The sequence below is a fragment of the Arthrobotrys flagrans genome (assembly GCF_004000055.1).
Source record: "Arthrobotrys flagrans strain CBS H-5679 chromosome Unknown unitig_3, whole genome shotgun sequence".
NCBI classification, from domain to species: Eukaryota; Fungi; Ascomycota; class Orbiliomycetes; order Orbiliales; family Orbiliaceae; genus Arthrobotrys; species Arthrobotrys flagrans.
This window is the reverse complement of record NW_027137547.1, coordinates 2,806,313-2,826,502: the sequence shown is the minus strand read 5'-3', so window position 1 is coordinate 2,826,502 and position 20,190 is coordinate 2,806,313. Positions and strand designations below refer to the sequence as shown.

Genomic DNA, 20,190 nt, shown 5'->3' with positions numbered 1-20,190 from the left:
TGTGTCTTACAATTATGCGAGTGCGAGGCAATGATCTTCGCCCATGAACTCGCGTGGGAACCATGGCTTTTTTTATATTTGATAAAATGTATTTACGTACATTTTTCCAACTTTCTATATCTCGGGCTAGTTAGTTCATAAAGCCACTCCATGTTTTTAAAAGGGAGGCTTTTTTGACGTCTCGGCTGTAGTATATAATGTAAACCTTCAGAGCGCTGATAAATCTCGGCCTAGGTAAACATTAATACCTCGGCATGCGGTATAGGATCCGGGGGCACAGGTTTCGGGGTCGTTGGTCAAACCTTTATTATCATCGATCTTTGTAGATGCGATTCGATTAGTGAGATCCGTAGAGCCTCATGACATCACACCCCAGATCCATAAACGTTCCAACGTTCATGTTCTGTAGTAAGATCTCGATTACGAATCCATGGATCCAAATGGAAAACCTCCAAGGCTAACGCTACACTGCTCACCACGCACAACGTTGGTTCGCAACCCCATCTAGCATTTCACTTCATAAAACGTAGCCCCAATATCCTGCCTGTTTCGAAACCGCACAGGGGAACAATATCCCCTTCCAATTTTATGTAGATGTATATAAATTTCGAATGGGTACGATCATCCAAATATGTACTCCTTCCATGCGGGTGTCGAAACGTATGCCCTGAAGTATTCGCGTATCTCAAACTTCCTGTTCCTTGGGCCAAGGTTAAGGCGAAACCTTGCCGTAGGTCGTAATACGAGTACATCGGTGGTAAGAAACAAAAACGTGCTGGTGGCCGGTGCATGGTCATATGATCATCCGGGGAAATTAACAATACCGTTGCAAAGAATGAACAAGTCTTAGATTTTTATTTTTCTTGGGAAGACAATGCATGAAGAAACAATTGAATCTATGTTAGAATCGAGTAAATAGGTATGAAGCTTAGGAATTCTGTCAGAATTTCCCCCAAACTCGGCTTCCGAAACGTTCATTACAGAAGGTCTCACGCTTAGTTTTGGTGTTCCCGACTCCTAGAAATCTCCCACAACGGAAGGGTAATAGTAAGATCTAAATATTCGATCTTACATGACACCATCCTCAAGGGACAAGCTTCTACGACAAACGAGGTATTCCCAGAAATGCGGTTTTGTCAGTTTTGGTTCACCCCTTTTTACCGAGCAGCGGTACAGAAGGTAAGTAGGTTTTTTGTGCCCCTTGCATATCCCGGTCGTTGCTTGCCGGGAAGGAAAAAAGATCTTTACAAGGACTGGGGTCTACATTCCGTGTCGGCGTGGTTAACCCGTCGAACAGACCCCCCCAAAAACCTTTCCTGTTGAAAGTGCGTAATTATTTTATATTCCTGGAAAATTAAGAGTTGTAAGGTTGGTCTGGTTGAATAACCTCGGGATAAAATCTTTTGTGTGTTAAATTCAATTATATCTGATCTTGGGTTCTCCCTACGTTACATGTTGGAGATATACTGTGGCTTGGTGGGATTACACCGGACGGAGGTGCAGCGAAATGGCGTGATGGTGGGATTTCTCTTAGATCTTGTAGATGGTTATTCATGTTAACGTTGCATACGAGAGAGGGTAAGTTCTCGTATGAGAATTGCTCGTGATACGTACGATATAATCTCAAGTACCGTCTAAGAAGCTGGAATCCTGAATAGAAATGAACACCGCATAGCTTTGTATTTTGCGTACAGTCAGCGATGCAGTTAGCAGCAGGCAAGCAGCCACATATCTCGCCTACTGTTGAAACCCGATGGAACTTAAAAAGAAACTCACAAGGCGAATTCAAGCGAACCTCGAATCAAAAGTCTTAGACCAACAAAACCCATCTCCCCCAACCCGTGCTGGTCGTCGACCCAAAGATGCAAAAAAGTACAGAGCTAGCCGGCGGGGTGCATGTCAACCGTACGATTGGCTATCGAACCGCACCAATCTCATCGGCGGCGCAGCAGGCCATCTTTGTTCGTTAATTGTGCCTGGCAAAACGGTGTCCTGCCAAAAGGCCCCATAGTTCATTTTTGGACCGATCTTGAAACGATTGCGACTGGTCGGCCGACTTTGACGTGCACACATGCTAGTTCTGGTTCTGCCTTTTCTCCTCTTGCATTGGAATGAAGTCATTGCATCACCAATCGCCTGTGCAATATCCCATCTGGTTCAGCTGCAGCTTGCATTGCAGATGTCGTCAAGCGTTAAAACACCCTTTAGTTCGCGAGCGGAGACATAATCGCGATATCGCATTCGATTCGTTGCGAATGAGAATCCCCACAGATATGTATGGATCACAAGGGGAAGAAAGCACGCGACGGGAGATCTTAATAGTTCAAAGCTTCTGGAAAACCGGAGACATGGGGCGACAAGCACCTCCAATCCCGCTGGCCGTGAATTTGAGCCACACCATATGATACCATCGGGTAATGACTGTTTGAAGTATACGAGTCCAGCCGCCTACCTCCTTTTCATTAGCTTCAACGCTGTCTACGGCAGGGTTTGTGAGCACAAGCCATAAAGTTGACCGGGGATGGACTTTGTAACGGGATCTGCGTTAACAGGAGCGGCCCTTGGGTAATAAAGCCAGCTGCTGCAGTTTTGAGATTTTCACAAGAATCGAAGCGCGAAGTGATGTTAACAGATCAGTATAGAGTCCACTCATTAGCATCTCCATTTTATAGGCAGATGAAGTAATGAACCAACCTGCCTAAACCCGGCATCTCAAGAACGGGCGGCGTTGTCGGGATCCCTGTACTGCAGGTGTCGTCGCTTTTTTGCCGTCCTGTGATAGGATAAGGGTCCTCTTGCATGCGCATTTGGAGGAAAATCTGGGAAAGTCTGGGGGTTCGGGAATACCCTCTTACCAGTGCTCTCGCTCCGACCTTTTGGCAATTGATGTTTTCTTCTTTTTCTCGAATGTCCTGTCTTTTCGCCATTCTTTTCTTCTTTCTGTCTGTCATGTTGATGGGGTTCTTCTAACGAAGGTGGTCTTTTCTATTTCTTGTTCATATTTCCCACACCCTTCGAGGTAGTCCTTTTTGCGCTGGTGCATTTGCATAGCTTCTGGCATTCCTTTTCTAATTTGGAACCGTCGACCGGATCAGCTGGATATTCCACACTCTTTCTCTTTTCGTCCCTTTGCTATTGTTCTTTGTCTTTTCGACGTTGGTGTTTTAATTCATCCGCGGTCGAGATCTCGATTTCGATTTTAGAAAAATAATCAGGGTTCACAGCAGCCAGCCGGAGATAGTTTAGAGTACGGCAAGTAACACAAACGGCGGAAGCAGCATACCACCTAGCCCCACGACGCACATTTATAAATTGGAATAGTGGGGAAATCGTGGGATTTCTTTTGGAGGTTTTAGTCGCACGGAGGAGGAGGAGGAGGAAAGACAAGCAGGCAGGCAGGCAGGCAGGCAGGCAGTCATTTCGTGCTGCCGTTCATTGCTATTGTTCCACAGAGAGATCGGTCATCAATTTCGCTCCTTGCTTAGCCTTGAGGGGCAAAAGGAGAGTGAGTCGCATTGCAAGTACAGTCAGTACATTGCGAATACTTACTTCCTTACTTGAGTACCTTAATTGCCGGACAACAGGTGTATCGCCGGCGCATACACATTTACTACTTCTGTCTTTTCGAAATCTCAGCTGCTAAGAAAGTAGGTGGGTGGTTGTTGCATTCACTATATTATTGGTTGCAGTTCAACCTCAGCCTCGCATATATACGACAGAATAGCTGTACGGAAACCTTGATAGGCAGGCAGGTCTCATAAGGTGGCTTTTGCCCGGCGGACTGGTTGCTGGATTTCCGATAATCGAGCTACTGGGAAAGATCGTTTCGAAAAGACTCCGTGGACGCTCGCGGGATCAAGACTTGGATATTTTGGGATTGGACAGCACTTGGGCTTGGGCTTGGACTTGGATGGCTTCGACACAAAAATAACTGAATACCTAATTACACTTCGTAACGCCGCGCTGAGGTTGGCTAAGGGCTTGGTATTATACCATTCTTATTATTATTCGGTTCAGTCACCCATTTGTTTATGCATTCAACTGTCCTACCATACAGACATTAGCATCATTGATCGATCACCAGAACTATCATTACATCACCGGCGACCCACATCGCATAACCACAACAACGAAGAAACGACTTCAAAAAAACAAAAAATAATAATATACGATATACGATGGAAGGATCGAGTAGAGACCGCTACGGCAGAAGGTCGTCGCGGAAACAGCTACCAAAGAGCTTCCTGGACGACGATGAAGAACCCCTCCCTCGCCACACCGGTCGAGCGAGTCGTCGAGATAGCGGCGCAGGTCGTAAAACAGCGCATGGCGCTAATATCCCTTCAACCTTCCTGGACGACGAAGAAGAAGAAGACGACGACAAACTGTGGTTTCGACGGTCACGTACAAGGCATGTGAGGGGTAGCGCTAGCTGTCGCTCGTCAATGGATGGCCAACGGCCGTTATTCGACCATAATAGGGAAGCTGTGTCGGCTGTGACGTCTGGGACGAATACACCGAGGGATGGATCTGTTGCTCCTCCTGAAGACGGTCGTCCCGAAAGAAGAGCTCGTTCGCAATCTATCGCCCGTTCTCGATCACGATACCGTAAAGCTCCTCCTAAGATTCAAACGAACACCGACTCCATACCTGCTCTACCAGTTACGACTCCTACTTCTGCACATCCACAATCTGCAGTTGCAGGCCTGGGGAAACCTCCGATGACGGCGCCGGCGACAAAGTTAACGCACGATCCTATTCCGTTGGATGTCTATCGACAGTATGTGACGCAGCTGCAACCGGTACCTAGCAAGCAGATGAGTGACGAGTCGCTTGGATCGGGACCGAAGACTTCGGGGTCGGACAGCACCAGTACTTCGAGCGAAGGTTTTGATGCTGCTAAGGTTCTTCCTCAGGCGCCGAGGCCTACTCATACACCGGAGAAGGTCGATCCTAATACACTGGCGGTATGTATCATTTCCAGATTGGTATAAGCTGGGTTTCATGCTAACTTCGACGATAGAAAGTTATGATTGTCTTATCGAAGAAGAGCCGGGAGCGGTTCAGCTTCAAACGTGATACCACCGTTGGCGAGCTGCTCGACTGGGCCTGCAAAAAGGACGCCATGACACTCAGAGGGGCTGCTATCCTCGTCGAGCGATTGCCTGGATTCGGCTTCGAACGTGCCCTCCACGAATCGGAAATAGTATCCACCGTCGTCGATGCGATGGAATGCCGAAAGGAAGAAGCTACGCTATACCTGGACGTCGATGTTATCAAATCTCAAAACCTGAGAGCCACACCTAACACGGAAAGAGCACACCCTGGTCGAATACTTGCAAATTTCTACTACGCAAAGGGAGAAGATGCGAATTCGAAGATCAAATCGAAAAGATATTTCTGCCTTGATGATGCGAAACTTACGATGTCGAGGATGAGCAGCCGTGCGAAGGGCGAGAAGAGCTCGCATGTGTGTAATATTATGGAGTATGGAATGTATACTGTTGGACAGTATGGGAAGAAGAGGCGCTTTGATGTTCCGTCGAAGTGTCAGTATATCATCATCATGAAGGCATTGGCTTCGAAACAGATGTTTATCGACCAATCCCGGTTCTTTCACTTTTTGGCCACGGACTCACAGGAGCAGTACTTTGAATGGGTCAAGGCGTTGAACGATTGGAGAGCGTATGTGTATCATTCGAAAGAAAAGACCAAAGCTGCCGCGGAATCCCAGCTCGCCGCGAAGCTGGAACAGGAAAGTGTTACAAGCTCCGAGGTGTCGGAAACGAAGCTGGCGAGGTTGCTTACCGAGAGCAAATTGACGCAGAAGGGTGGAGATGCGTTGAAGAGCCCTGGGTTGGTTTCACCGAGAGGTCTTGTGGCTGGAGCGATGAATCCGTCGGCATATCAGGCGTTGAGCGATAGGGCTCCTTCGTCGAAAGGTGGTGGTGAGGGGGCCGACGAGTTTTTGCCCAGTGGGCTTCTGGGTAAGGCGTACGATAAGAAGGTGGAAATACGGAATACGGCCCCGATCGAGTCGAAACCGCTGCCGTTGGAGCGGAAGGGAACACTCATCCAGAAGGCAGGTAGCCGTCATGATGAGTACAACAACGTGTCGATGCCCCCGAAGACGCCGATCAGAGAGCGTGCCGAGGACAGAGGACGCCAGGGCCAGAGAAAGGGCGATGATACGACTTTTTACCGAGATCAGACTACGAGCCCCCCGACGAGACTCCAGACTTCGCATGGTCCGAATCCTGCTGGTATGGCACAACATATCTCGCCGACTGGGCTGCAGCACAAACCATTACTCAACTTTGATGCCGAAGAAGAAGAGATGTACAAGTATAAGAAGAAGGTCACGGGCCACGGTGTGGAGGTTGATAGAGCTGCTGGGCCGCTTATCAGCCATGCAACGGAACCGGTCAACCCCAACGCTGTCAACGCCATCAGCCGAAGTATCTCGACAAGGATGGGGCCTGGCAGGGGACCCCATCCAACAGGGAGGGCACGCAGCGCAACGCTCAAGGCCACGTCCACGAAGAAACGATTTGAGGTACCAACCGAACCTATGTTCGAGAACAACGGGCTCACACCTACTTCTTCGAAGAAACGATTTGAAGTCGACCCTTCGTTTGAGACGAATGGGTTGCTGGCATCGGTACCTTCGAATGCTACCGAAGGCCATGGGATTGCAACGGGGAGACATGGCAGCAACAAGCCGTTGTTGAATATGGCATTGAACAGTAATTTTGTACCCGGGAGCCTGCTGGAGCAGCACGAAAGGGCTAAGGAGGGAGGGCCGTCTTATAAGAAAGCGGCGATGTATAGGGAGGTTTGCTGATTTTTCTTTTATTTCTTTTGTTCCTTTTCATTCATTCTCACGTTGAAGTGTTACCTTCATATCCATTTCCTTTCCTTTCTCTTTCCTTTGTTTACTTTGTGATGGTCCTTTTTCTTTCTTTCCTTCTTTTCCTTCTTATATCCTATATCCTTTTGAGGCGTTATACGAAGGGGTTTTCGTTTGTCCATTCGATCGATTGAGGGTCAGGATTCCTTCTTTCCCGATCCAACTTGGCTGCATTGATACAAAAGAATATAAAGTATCTTTCGTTCTCCTGTATATAATTATCCGTTCTGAAATTAATTTGAAATTAATTGGCGCTCTATATGACGAGCCCGTATATCTAACCCACTTCTATCCCATATGGCCCCTCGCCTCGTGTATGTCGCTGCGTAGAACCTTAATGTATACGTCTACCGATATGTCTCCCATATACCAACAGAGGAATGCCTTGGGCATGTGGCCAATCAGCGGAGGAGGCTCAAAACCGATCTGAGCAAGGATGGGTGTCTTGGCGAGGACCAGTCGCGGCGAGTGGAATGCCCCCCAAACCTGAGCCCGACTTTTTCTCTCCTACTGCCATCCAACTCAACTCAACCGCTGCTTGAATTCCAGCAGCCTTTCCTCCTTCTCATCGACTCGCCAGCCACAGAACGATACGGAATTCAATCCGACCTTCTGTATTCACCGTTTATTTAATTTTCTCTGGTCACTTAATAGACACCTTTTAATCAGTAAAACTTTTAGGGAGAAAATCGAGAAGACGAAAAAAAAAAAAGGGATATCGATAATTCTTTTCGTGTTCTGGAATACCCACAACTTTTTAGTGCTGCATTTGCGCGTGTTTCGTCCATCGAAAAAAGCACCTTGCATACCTCATACATAGACCGTCGACGGTACCGTATCCACCACATCACACGTTCATTTCTCGGAATACATAACCCCGATCGCATTACCGTCCTGTGGTCTATTCTGAAAGCCAAAGAGCAACTTGACGATAATACATCTGGCTTTTTTTGCTGTCGCTGTTCGACATTAACATTGGTCAGGCCTACCGTCGCTTCAGAACTCGCCCTGAATCCTGCCGGGCTAGCTTTACGTTTTTGCGCACCCCTCTCCTTTGGAGATTTTACGACTACCAGAGGGGCATTTCGATGTCCGACACGTCGTTATAGGATCTGGCTTTTTTGAGTAGCGTTAAGGGATAGGAGGAGCAATTCGAAGAGGACCGGGCTGATCGAACTCTTCAACGTCTACGGACACCAATCCACACACAAAAATGGCGGCTCCACCGTCTGTCGAGTTGTTCTCGACGAGGCTGGCAGATGATAAGATCGGTAAGGCTCTGATTGTTCGGGAGGCGGGAGTTCTTCTGCCCCGCTTTTTGAATGGGAAGGGAAAAAGAAAGTAACTGAATATGTTTTATTGAAATTTGAGTAGATACTCGCCAAAAGTGCATGATTGCGTCGGAATTGAGGGATCAGTTGGAAGTTTTACATCAGCATGATTATAGCAATACGCTGGCGAAGCTCATGCCCGTGTTCCATCAGCTGCTGAGGGGCCCGCCGTCGTTCTTGAGCACTTCTAATGAACATGTATGTTTCCTACTACATCGCGTGCACTCGTTTCCACCGACTTGATACTAACCTAACCCTTCTTTTCAACATGTAGAAACTACGGAATTGCATACTGGACATCATCCACCGCCTCCCTTTCAACCCCGCCGAAGCGGTAGAACCCCATGCCGTCGAACTGATGAAGGTCATGATGAATCTTGTTCGGGTGGAGAATGAGGAAAACGCGGTTCTTTGTATGAAGATCATAATGGACTTCCAGCGGAATTACCAAAAGACCCTCGCCGACCAGGTGCAGCCGTATTTGGATTTAATACAAGAGATGTTCGGAAAGATGCCGCAGGCGGTGAAGGATACCTTTGATACACCGGCGTTTGGAGCCACACCCATGCCATCCACGGTGGGTATACTACCTTGCTGACCATGGTGCCAGGACTTGCATTACTAACGGATATGGAATGATGGTTAGCCCGCAAATGCGATGCAGTCCCCCAAACCCGGCTCTCCGATGATGGGTGGTGACGACGCTCCTACGAATAAGAACCTCGTAAAGGGCATGCAAAGCTTCAAAGTCCTCGCCGAATGTCCCATCATCGTCGTTTCTCTCTTCCAAGCTCATAAACAGCTCGTTCCGAAAAACATCAAGCTTTTCGTCCCGCTCATTCGCGAAATGATCATGTTACAAGCCCAACCGCAAGCCGATGCTCACAAAATTGCGGCCCAGGAAGGACAGGTGTTGAGTGGGCCCTGTGCTGGAATTCGAAACAAAGCTGCCTTTGGGGATTTTATCACGGCGCAGGTTAAAACCATGTCATTTTTGGCATATGTGCTACGGGGATACTCGAAGGAATTGGCGGACTTTTTGACCACGCTGCCGGAGATTGTGGTGCGATTGTTGAAGGATTGCCCAAGAGAGAAATCGAGCGCTAGAAAGGAATTGCTGGTTGCTACGCGGCATATCATCAATTTTAACTTTAGGAAGGTCTTTTTGACAAAAATCGATGAGCTCTTGGACGAGAGGGTACTGATTGGGGACGGGTTGACGGTTTACGAGACGATGAGGTGAGTAGTTTCGTCTGGGAGGTCAGCGGTGGAGCTGCGAGCTGATATATGAAACGGTAGACCGCTAGCCTACAGTATGCTGGCGGATTTGATCCATCATGTCCGAGAGTCCCTCAACAGCTCTCAAATTCGGCGGACGGTGATTGTCTATACCAAGAATTTGCATGATAGCTTCCCTGGGACTAGTTTTCAGACCATGAGTGCGAAATTACTGCTCAACCTAGCGGATTGCATTGCGAAGCAAATACCGGACAAGCAAGAAGGTATAAATGCCATTTGCTAGCTATGAACAGTGCAAGACGGTACTAATGGTCAATAAACCACAGCTCGCCACTTCTTGTTGATGATTCTGGATGCCATTGCCGACAAGTTCGCTGCAATGAATAGGCAGTATGAAAATGCTGTAAAGCAAAGCAAGCCGCAACGGGAAACCAATGACGATGCTATGGATATTGATAAGCCAGAGTTGGAGGAATATGATGAAATTGATATCTTCCAGGTTACTCCCATCAAGCTCTCCAATAGGGACCGAGGACAGAAACCTGTAGATGGTGAGTTTTATTCTGGGATCGGGTGGGAAAATAGTGCTAATTTACTGTTAGATAATAAATTCTTGTTCAAGAACCTCATGAACGGCCTTAAAACCATGCTATCAGCGCTTAGAGCGTGCAACCCGCCACAGACTATCGGTGACCCCGCTAATAATCCTTCCAACTGGTCAGAAGTGGCCTACGGTTTCAATGCGGAGGAAGTCAAGATCATTACCAAGCTGTTCCGAGAGGGAGCTTACGTTTTCAGATACTATCATTCCGAAACCGACAAGTCGAACGAGCAGACATTCTCCACACCCCTCGAATTCATGCAGTCTATCCTTGTGCCATCGAATAAAGAGGAAAAGGACCTCTTGGAAACATTCGCCACGGTTTTTCATTGCATCGACCCTGCAACTTTCCACGAAATTTTCCATTCTGAGATTCCGAGACTGTACGAGATGATGTTCGAGCATTATCCTTTACTTCATATTCCACAATTCTTCTTGGCTAGCGAGGCGACGTCACCTGCGTTCTGTGGGATGCTACTACAGTTTCTCATGAGCAAGATTGAAGAAGTCGGAACGAAGGACGTGATGAAGGCATCGATATTATTGCGACTGTTCAAGTTATCCTTTATGGCGGTTACGCTTTTCTCGGCGCATAACGAGCCAGTCTTGCTCCCGCATGTCAGCAAAATCATCACTCAAGCGATCAATCTTTCGACGACAGCTGAAGAACCAGTCAACTATTTCTATCTCTTACGATCTCTGTTTAGATCTATCGGTGGCGGAAGGTTTGAAGTTCTGTACAAGGAGATTCTACCCCTCTTGGAAGTCCTCTTACAAGTCCTCAATACCAAGTTACATTCTGCTAGGGATACGAAGGAGCGAGATCTTTATGTCGAGTTGTGCCTTACCGTACCAGCACGGCTTAGCAACCTTCTACCGCACCTTTCTTATCTCATGAAACCTCTCGTCGTGGCCTTGAGTGCGGGATTAGATCTTGTCACCCAAGGTCTACGAACGCTCGAGCTGTGTGTGGATAATCTAACCGCAGACTACCTAGACCCTATCATGTCACCCGTCATCGATGATCTTATGGTTGCACTCTGGAATCATCTCAAACCTTTGCCTTACAGCCATCAACAGAGTCATACCACCATGCGTATTCTCGGCAAGCTCGGTGGAAGGAATAGGAAGTTCCTCACACATCCACCAAATCTGGAGTACCGTGGCTTTTCGGACGATGAGTGTAGTGTCAATATGAAGCTACATGGTGCGCCCGGCGAGCGGCCGTATCCGTTTATGGTTTCCACGGACCTTGCGATCAGGGCCCTGAGGGATTCGAAGGCGAATATGTTCCATCGACAACAGGCGTTCAAGCTGCTTTCGTCTTCTCTCAAGTTATTTATCGGCCAGGATACTCTCCCTGACGACTTCATGCAGATTGTGCGAATGAATGCGAACGACCTTGCCAATGATACGGTTGAGATTCCGAGTCCTCAGGATTTGGGGAGCGATCGGGATAAGCCTGTTCACAAGAAACATGAGCAAGATGAGCAGCTGAGGTCGTTGATCAAAGCTTGTTTATACGCCGCAGCGGTCGAAGAGATGAAAGATGATGCGATGGAGTTGTTCGCTGACACTTGCCGACATCTTACGGTTCTCGACGTTGGAAACGCAGTTGCCTCGCATCGGTATTCTAAACAGCCTTTTAGTGTCGAAGGTGGCGAAGGGCCACTCACTCTCGATACTAACGTTCTTGCCGATGCACTTTCGGAATGTCTAGGATCTGAAGTTCCTGAAGTTCGTGAAGCTGCGATGGAGGGAATCCGTGTCGTTGCCGAGGCTGGCGCCACGATATTTGGTAGTGTAGACCATATCGGAAAGTTGCCATTATTCTCGGCCATGTCGAAACGGTTCTGTCATAACTGCTATGCTGAAGAGTGGTTTTCGAAGGCTGGAGGGTGTCTTGGTATCAAGGCTCTGATCACGCGTGTTTCCCTTGGTGAAGCGTTCCTGGTCGAGCGACAGCTGGATTGGGTTCGTTCGCTACTCTATGTGATTAAGGACATGCCACAGGATCTTCCGGCGACGACAAGAGAAGATGCGGCGGTTACGTTGGATCTTGTGCTCCATGAGTGTAACAAGACTGCGAAGGCGGAGGATATCAAGCCCAGTTCTAAACTCTTTAATCTCTGTGCTCACATAGTCTACGAACTTTCGAATTGCAATAAACATGTTCGTCAGTCGGCACAGCAGTCGTTGGAAACGCTCTCGAAACTGTTGAAGGTTGAGATTCACGAAATGATCGCGCCAGTCAAAGATCGTTTGCTAGGTCCCATTTTCGGAAAACCACTCAGGGCTCTCCCGTTCGCCAGCCAGATTGGATACATCGACGCCATTACTTTTTGTCTTAAGCTCCAGAACAACTTTTTGGAAATCGACCATGAGATGATTCGATTGCTTGGCGAGGCTCTGGCGCTCGCTGATGCGGACGACGAGACGTTGGGTACTCAGAAGGCCAGCGAATATAGGACTATGGAGGCTGTGATGAATCTTAGGGTTGGGTGTATTCGCCTGCTATCGATGGCGATTGGCTATCCAGAGTTTAATACTCCGCAACAACAGCAGACGAAAGCGAGGATTATTGCCGTATTCTTCAAGAGCCTTTATGCTAAATCTCCGGAGGTGGTTGAAGCCGCGAACGACGGGCTTAAGGGTGTTCTCACTCATACTCACAAGTTGCCCAAGGAGCTGCTTCAAAACGGTCTTCGCCCTATCCTTATGAACTTATCTGATCATAAGAGGTTATCTGTTGCTGGACTGGAAGGACTGGCAAGACTACTCGAGCTGCTGACAAATTATTTTAAAGTCGAGATTGGTTCACGCCTTTTCGACCACCTCAATCAATTCGCTGAACCTAATAGCATTCACCAAACGAGCTTTAAGTTACTCGAGCAGAACAGCAACATCAAGATCATTGCCTCGATCCTGAATATTTTCCACTTGTTGCCCCCGGCGGCAAGTCAATTTTTGGATAAGATGGTACAGACAGTGTTGGGACTCGAGGAAAGCCTCCGACGCACACAGATTTCACCGTTCCGTCCCCCGCTGCTCAAGTTTGTGAACCGGTATGCGGAGGATACGTGGAAGTATATGCTTCAGAAACTGTCGGTGATGAAATACGGACGCTTGTTCGCACAGCTGTTGGCGGATGAATCTAGTGGCACCCTTCGTGATCATTTAATTGCGAACGTTGGTGATCTGGTTAAAGCTTCATTTGACATTCAAGCGGAAGGAGAAGCCAAGACTACGGCTATCTTTAATGCCATCGAGGCTATCGGGGCAGTGTGTGAACATAAGTCCGACTGGCTGGTCGATCAAAAGGATCTGTTGGCTAAACTTCTGGTTGTCGGATCGGATGTTTATACCAAAGCTGTCAACGGAGACTTGAAGCCTCCTTCTCTGTGCTTGAGTGTCGACCAGTCCTCTACTACTCTTATTGCGGTGTTTACCAAGTACCTTGTCCAGAAGCCCACTGATCTGGCGTTCTTGTTCCAAGTCATCATGGCGACTAGCTCTGGAGGGCTGAAACCGAATTACCTGCTCGACCATTTCATCTACGAACATATCATTCGCAGCAAGTCTATTGAATACTGGAAGAGTGTTATCTTCAAGTGTTTGGATCTGTACCAAGATACCTCGCAGAACCAGACGCTCAAGACCTACGCTTTCAAGAACCTCGTCAACCCGATCCTGTTGATGGATATTCAACGCCGCGGTATCGATTCTGATGCGCCGAAATTGGTAGATTCGCAGCTTGTCGGTGCTGTACATCACAAAATCTGGAAGACTAACCTTGGAGATCTAGATGATGGGCAAAACGGTCTGGATCGTTCGAGGATGGAGGTTCTGCAAATGTCGGCGTTATTGATCAAGCACCATCACTCTATTATTGCAGACGCTAGGAAGGATGTGATCAAATTCGGCTGGAACTTCATCAAGCTGGAGGATATCATTAACAAACAGGCAGCTTACGTTCTCATCGCGTTCTTTATTGCGCACTTTGAGACACCGTCTAAGATTGTGACGCAGATATACGTGGCGCTTTTGAAGGCTCATCAACCGGAGGGACGAACTTTGGTACGACAGGCGTTGGATCTTATTGCACCCGTACTGCCGAAGAGGATTCCGCCGGGACAGGATTCTAAGGGTTTCCCGATCTGGGCGAAGTGGCCGAGAAGGATTCTCATCGAGGAGTCGCACAACCAACCCCAACTTATCAATATCTTCCAGTTTATCGTCCGCCATGCTAGCCTATTTTACGAATCTCGAGAACATTTCTTCATGGGCATGGTATCGGCGTTGCAAAAGCTTGTGTTCCATGTTCAAAATCCTTCGGTTGAACACAAGACGCTCTCTATTGACTTGGTCGAGTTGATATGGAAATGGGAACAGCAGGCGATCGATAACCCTGTGGAGGTGACCATGATGGATTCTCCGCAGATGAAGAAGAGGAAGTTGCCGGATGAGATGGGGAGGTCGTCACCTAGCGCTCCGCCGAGCTCGAGTGGTGGGGAGCAGAAAGCTAATGTGGTGCTTCAACCCCAGTACCGTCAGTCGGTGCTTAAACATCTTATATCGTTTATTTCGCAATGCCCTGAGAAGTGGAATTCGAATGAACTTTGTGAAAGGTCACTGAAGTTGCTGGGGAACTTGTTGCAGCCGAAGTACTGGGGTGATGTTGACGTGGATCTGTATCAGAAGCAGGCGGAGGTTCAGTTGATGCAGGCCGAGCTGAAGAATGATAATGCGCATGTTTTTGTGAATATGCTGCAGGTTCTTAAGGTCATTGTTCAGGCGAAGTCGAACGAATGGCTGCTTGGGTCCGACCGTGCAGGTAAAGAGAGGATTACGACGTTACAGAAGATTCTGGAGAAGAGTTTGCGGTGTGATAATGTGGAGATTCAAGAGGCGCTACAGGATGTGGTGTTGAGGATTTTGGAAGTTATACCACAGGAGCAAGAAGATGATGAGGATGAGGAGATGACGGAGTCGACGGGAAGCCAGTTTGTGAAGTTGCTGACGCAGATCGTACAGGAGACGATCATTACTAGCGTTATTCCCAGTGTTAATATCTTGTGGATACTCGCGAAGAAACGACCGGAAGCTGTTGACACGCATATTCAAGCGTTGATGAAGGCGTTTCAGCGGTTGGCTAGGGATCATATTGCTGGTAATGCGTCGGCTCAACAACCACCTGCTGCTGATGCGCAGCCTCCACCACCTCCATTAGATCCGGACACTGCGCTCAAGCTGATTTCGAATGTTATTGATATTGCGTCGGCAAGAATTTCTTCGCTTCAGGATCAACGTCGACCCTTCCTGAGTGTTCTGGCGCAGTTGGTTGAAAAGTCAAATAACAACGATCTATGTTTGAAGATCTTGGGGGTGGTTGAGAATTGGGTCTTCCGATCGACTGAAAGTTTCCCGACATTGAAGGAGAAGACGGCAGTTCTTAGCAAGATGATGTCGTTCGAAGGTCGACCGGATCCTACGCTGTGCAACAAGTTCCTTGAGCTCGTTATTAGTATTTATGAGCACTCGGAGATTACGCGGACGGAGCTTACGGTTAGACTCGAGCATGCTTTCTTGATTGGATGTCGGGCGCAGGATGTGACGATGCGGAATCGGTTCTTGAAGATCTTTACGGAAAGTTTATCGAGAACGATCAATCCTCGGATTTCTTATCTTTTGGGGACTCAGAACTGGGAGACGCTGCAGGATTCGTATTGGTTAAGTCAGGTTACGCATTTGCTGCTCGGTTGCGTGGATCGGGAGAGGCGGTTGGAGTTGCATGCTGAGGACTTTAAGTTGCCTGCTGCTTCTTCTCTCTTTGCGGTTGACAAGAAGCGGGATATGTCCAGCATCATGTTGGATGATCAGTATGAAGACTTCATGGTCAGACACCGTCGGTTCGTGGCTAGTCTGGGGGATGTCAAGGCGAACGATATCTTTGAGCCTATGGCGCAACTACAACACCTTTCCCCAGACGTCGCGCATAATATCTGGATTACACTCTTCCCACTTTGTTGGGCGGCGATTGGACAAGAAGACCGGAGTGATCTTTCTAGAAGTATGATTACTCTGCTCTCGAAGGAGTGTCACCACCGACAGATGGATAAGCGGCCGAACGTCATTCAGAGCTTATTGGCTGGCATTGAGAAGGCGAACCCGAGAATCGTGCTCCCTCCTCATCTTATTAAGTATATCAGCAAGTCATTCAACGCCTGGTACTCGGCACTACATATTCTGGAGGATTCGGCGAACAAACCACCTTACGAAAACCCAACGATCAAGGAGAGTAACCTCGACGCGCTAGCGGAAATTTATGCTGGAATCCAAGAGGAGGATATGTTCTACGGCTTGTGGAGACGGAGGTGTCAGTACCTTGAGACCAACGTCGCCTTGTCCTTCGAGCAGAATGGGATGTGGGATAAAGCCCAGCATGCGTACGAACAGGCTCAGATCAAGGCTCGCACGGGCGTTCTTCCGTTTTCACAAGCGGAGTATATGCTTTGGGAAGATCATTGGATTCTATGTGCCCAGAAACTTCAGCAATGGGAAATCCTCAGCGACTTTGCGAAACATGAGAATTACAACGATCTCCTCCTCGAGTGCGCTTGGAGGCTATTGGATGATTGGGGTGGCCAGAGCAGCGAGGCGGTCGACACGACTATCAAGAGTTTGATGGATTCCCCAACGCCGCGACGGTACTTCTTCCTTGCATTCATGGCTCTTCAAAAGGTTTACAGCAAAAACGAGAGCAACAGTGATTTCTTGAGGATCTGTGATGAGGCTATCCAGTTGAGTTTGAGGAAGTGGCATAACCTCCCGAAGAAAATTACGGCAGCGCATATCCCACTCCTTCAGACGTTCCAGCAGATTGTCGAGCTGCATGATGCGAGTGTCATGTACGCTAGTCTTGCGAACACGACAGCGGCAAATCTGGACACTAAATCGCAGGAACTCAAGCAAAACCTTGTGACTTGGAGGGATCGGTTGCCGAATGTCTGGGACGATATCAATGCCTGGCATGATTTGGTTACTTGGCGACAACATGTCTTTTCATCTATCAATAAGACATATATTCCGTTGGTGCCCTCGGGTAGCGGGAATAACAACTCGAACTCATATGCGTACCGCGGATATCACGAGACTGCCTGGATTATTAACCGTTTCGCACACGTCGCTCGGAAACATCAATTGGCCGATGTCTGTATCGCGCAGCTGAGTAAGATTTATACGCTACCAAACATCGAGATCCAAGAGGCCTTCCTCAAGCTCCGGGAACAAGCGAAGTGTCATTACCAAAACCCAGCGGAACTCAACAATGGACTCGAGGTTATCAACAATACTAATCTCAATTACTTTGTTGGACAACAGAAGGCGGAGTTCTTTACGCTCAAGGGTATGTTCCAGGCTAAGTTGCAGAAGAAAGATGATGCGAATGAAGCCTTTGGAACTGCACTGTTTTATGATCTCAAGCTGCCGAAGGCATGGGCTGAGTGGGGCTTCTATAGCGATATGCTGTTTAAAGAGAATCCTGCGGACTTACAACCAGCTGGAAACGCGGTTAGTTGTTATCTTGAGGCCGCCGGGTTGTATAAAAGCGGGAAGGCCCGGAAGTTACTCAGCAGAGTTCTTTGGTTGCTCAGTCTTGACGATGGGAATGGCAGCATCTCCGCCGCGTTTGAAGCCTACAAGGGCGAGATGCCAGTGTGGTATTGGATTACGTATATTCCACAACTGCTCTCGTCGCTATCGCATAAAGAGGCCAAGATCGCAAAGGGAATCTTGCTTAAGATTGCAAAGAACTTTCCTCAAGCATTGTACTTCTTGCTTAGGACTTCGAGAGAAGATTATAGCGTGATCAAGAAGCAACAGACGGCGCAACAGGCCAAAACGAAACCTAACCAGGGATCTCCTCCTAATGGTGTAGCTGCTGCTGCTGCTGCTGCTGCTGCTGGAAGTGCTGCTAGTCCTCCACGACCTGATTCTTCGGCTGGTGCTCGACCTGAAACTCCTAGTCAACCGAATGGAACGGCGGCGGTGGCAGCAGCTGCTACTAATGGGGCTGCGGCAAACTCGTCGGCTCCACAGAGTCCCGCGCCTGCCAAGAAGAATCCGTGGGAACATGCAGATGAGATTATGTCGGTGCTGAAATCGGCATTCCCGCTGCTGGCTTTGTCGATGGAGACTATGGGCGATCAGATTCACAAGTACTTCAAATGTCCGCCTGATGAGGATGCGTACCGCTTGATTGTAGCTTTGTTGAACGATGGGTTACAGGTATGTTTTCCTTTGTGGTTTTGGGGTTTTAGGAAATCAGTTACTAATAGGATGTTCTTTTATTTTTTTAGTTTGTTGGACGTATTCCTCTCGCTTCTCCGGAGGATACTAAGCTGCCTCCTGCTACCGAAGCCAATATCACGCGGTTTGCGGAGACAATTCTCCCAGCTCATATCCGTGTCGCCTTTGAAGCCGAGTTTGTGCATGAGAAACCGAATCTCCAAAGCTATATTCAGAAACTTCGAAGGTGGAGAGATAGGTTTGAAGAGAAGCTTGATCGAAGACCCGCTCATGCCAGCCTTGAGTCATTCTCCCCGCATCTTAGCGACTTTAGGTTCCAGAAGTTCGAAGAAGTTGAAGTTCCTGGGCAGTATCTTTTGCATAGAGATCACAACAAGGACTTTGTACGCATCGAGAGGTTCTTGCCACGTGTGGATGTTGTTCGTGGATATGGTATTTGTCATCGCAGGTTGAAGATGAGGGGTCACGATGGTAGCGTGCATGCGTTTGCGGTGCAGCATCCTGCTCAGCGGCATTGTAGGCGTGAAGAGAGGGTTGCGCAATTGTTCCGGATCTTTAATGGGTTGGTGATACCTGGGTTACTTTGGGTTCCGGGGAGATTGTGCTAACTATTTGATTCTTTTTAGTATTCTTGCTAAGCGCAAGGAGGCCAGGAGGAGGAACCTGGGCTTCCATCTTCCGCTCATGGTGCCGCTTGCACCGCATATCAGAATTGTGCAAGACGATGCTTCCTATATTTCCCTCCAAGGCATCTATGAGGATTACTGCCGCAAGGCCAACATCAGCAAGGACGAGCCGCTTATTTATGCAATGAAGAGTTTGAGGACTAATGTCAATAAGAAGATGAGCGGTCCCGAGGTTCAGAATCTCAAGATGGAGGTTTTGAGTGCTATTCAGGAGAATATGGTACCCAATACTGTCGTTCAGGATGTAAGGCTCTAGTGTTCTCCGCTTTTAACCGTACAGGTTGGCTAACTTTACTACGCAGTACATGCAAGCATCCTACACTTCCTTCGACGATTTCTGGATCTTCCGCCGCCAATTTTCTTACCAATTCGCCGCTCTCACCTTTATGACCTATGTTATGAACATGAACAATCGATTCCCACATAAGATGTTTATTGCGAAGGCGACGGGTAATATCTGGGGTACAGAGTTGATTCCGGCGATGGCGGCCAGCAATGCCTATTTCCACAACAACGAACCTGTGCCTTTCCGTTTGACCCCGAACCTGCACACACTTATGGGACCTATTGCAGTCGAGGGTATTTACTCGTGTGCTATCATGGCTATCGCGCGATGTTTGACTGAGCCTGAGGTAAGAAATCACGACTCCTTTAGTCATGAAAGCTCTACGAGGACTTTGGCTGACAGTTACGGTTTACAGCAATTTGAACTGGAACAATATCTCTCCCTCTTCGTCCGAGACGAAATGATCTTCTGGTTTACGCAGCAACACCGCAGTATGTCTGGTGATCAGAAGATTCGTGAAAAGGTGGAAATCAACAGCACTATCATCACTCGAAGGACTGCTGCGCTTTGCGCCAATAATACGGCGATGATTCCGGCGAACCAGACTGTTATTGACTTGATTAGCAAAGCTGTGAATCCGGCCAATTTGGCGCAGACTGATCACTTGTGGATGCCTTATTTGTAAGGAAGGAAGGAAGGGATAGATGTGAATGTTGTGTTTTTTTTATAGAGGAGGTGCTTTTATTCTTCGCTTTTGGTTTTGTTCTTCGCTGCTCTTCTTTTTCTTTTTTTTTACAGGCGTTTTCGGTGGTGTTTAAATGCTTTAGCAA

General features: G+C 48.1%; 2 protein-coding genes across 2 annotated transcripts; both read left to right on the top strand.

The window, feature by feature from the left end:
* Positions 1-4,178: 4,178 nt before the first annotated feature.
* DFL_002192 (uncharacterized protein) lies at positions 4,179-6,844 on the top strand (the record flags this gene model as incomplete). Its single annotated transcript, XM_067630943.1, has 2 exons — positions 4,179-4,967; positions 5,024-6,844. The coding sequence occupies 2 exons, from the start codon at positions 4,179-4,181 to the stop codon at positions 6,842-6,844; spliced, it is 2,610 nt and encodes an 869-aa protein (XP_067493536.1).
* Positions 6,845-8,123: 1,279 nt separating this feature from the next.
* Positions 8,124-20,045, top strand: DFL_002191 (uncharacterized protein; the record flags this gene model as incomplete). The annotated part of the gene is made up of 11 exons (XM_067630942.1): positions 8,124-8,181; positions 8,285-8,439; positions 8,516-8,818; positions 8,888-9,480; positions 9,541-9,743; positions 9,807-10,031; positions 10,083-18,367; positions 18,439-18,950; positions 19,015-19,318; positions 19,377-19,706; positions 19,776-20,045. The coding sequence occupies 11 exons, from the start codon at positions 8,124-8,126 to the stop codon at positions 20,043-20,045; spliced, it is 11,238 nt and encodes a 3,745-aa protein (XP_067493535.1).
* Positions 20,046-20,190: the final 145 nt, after the last annotated feature.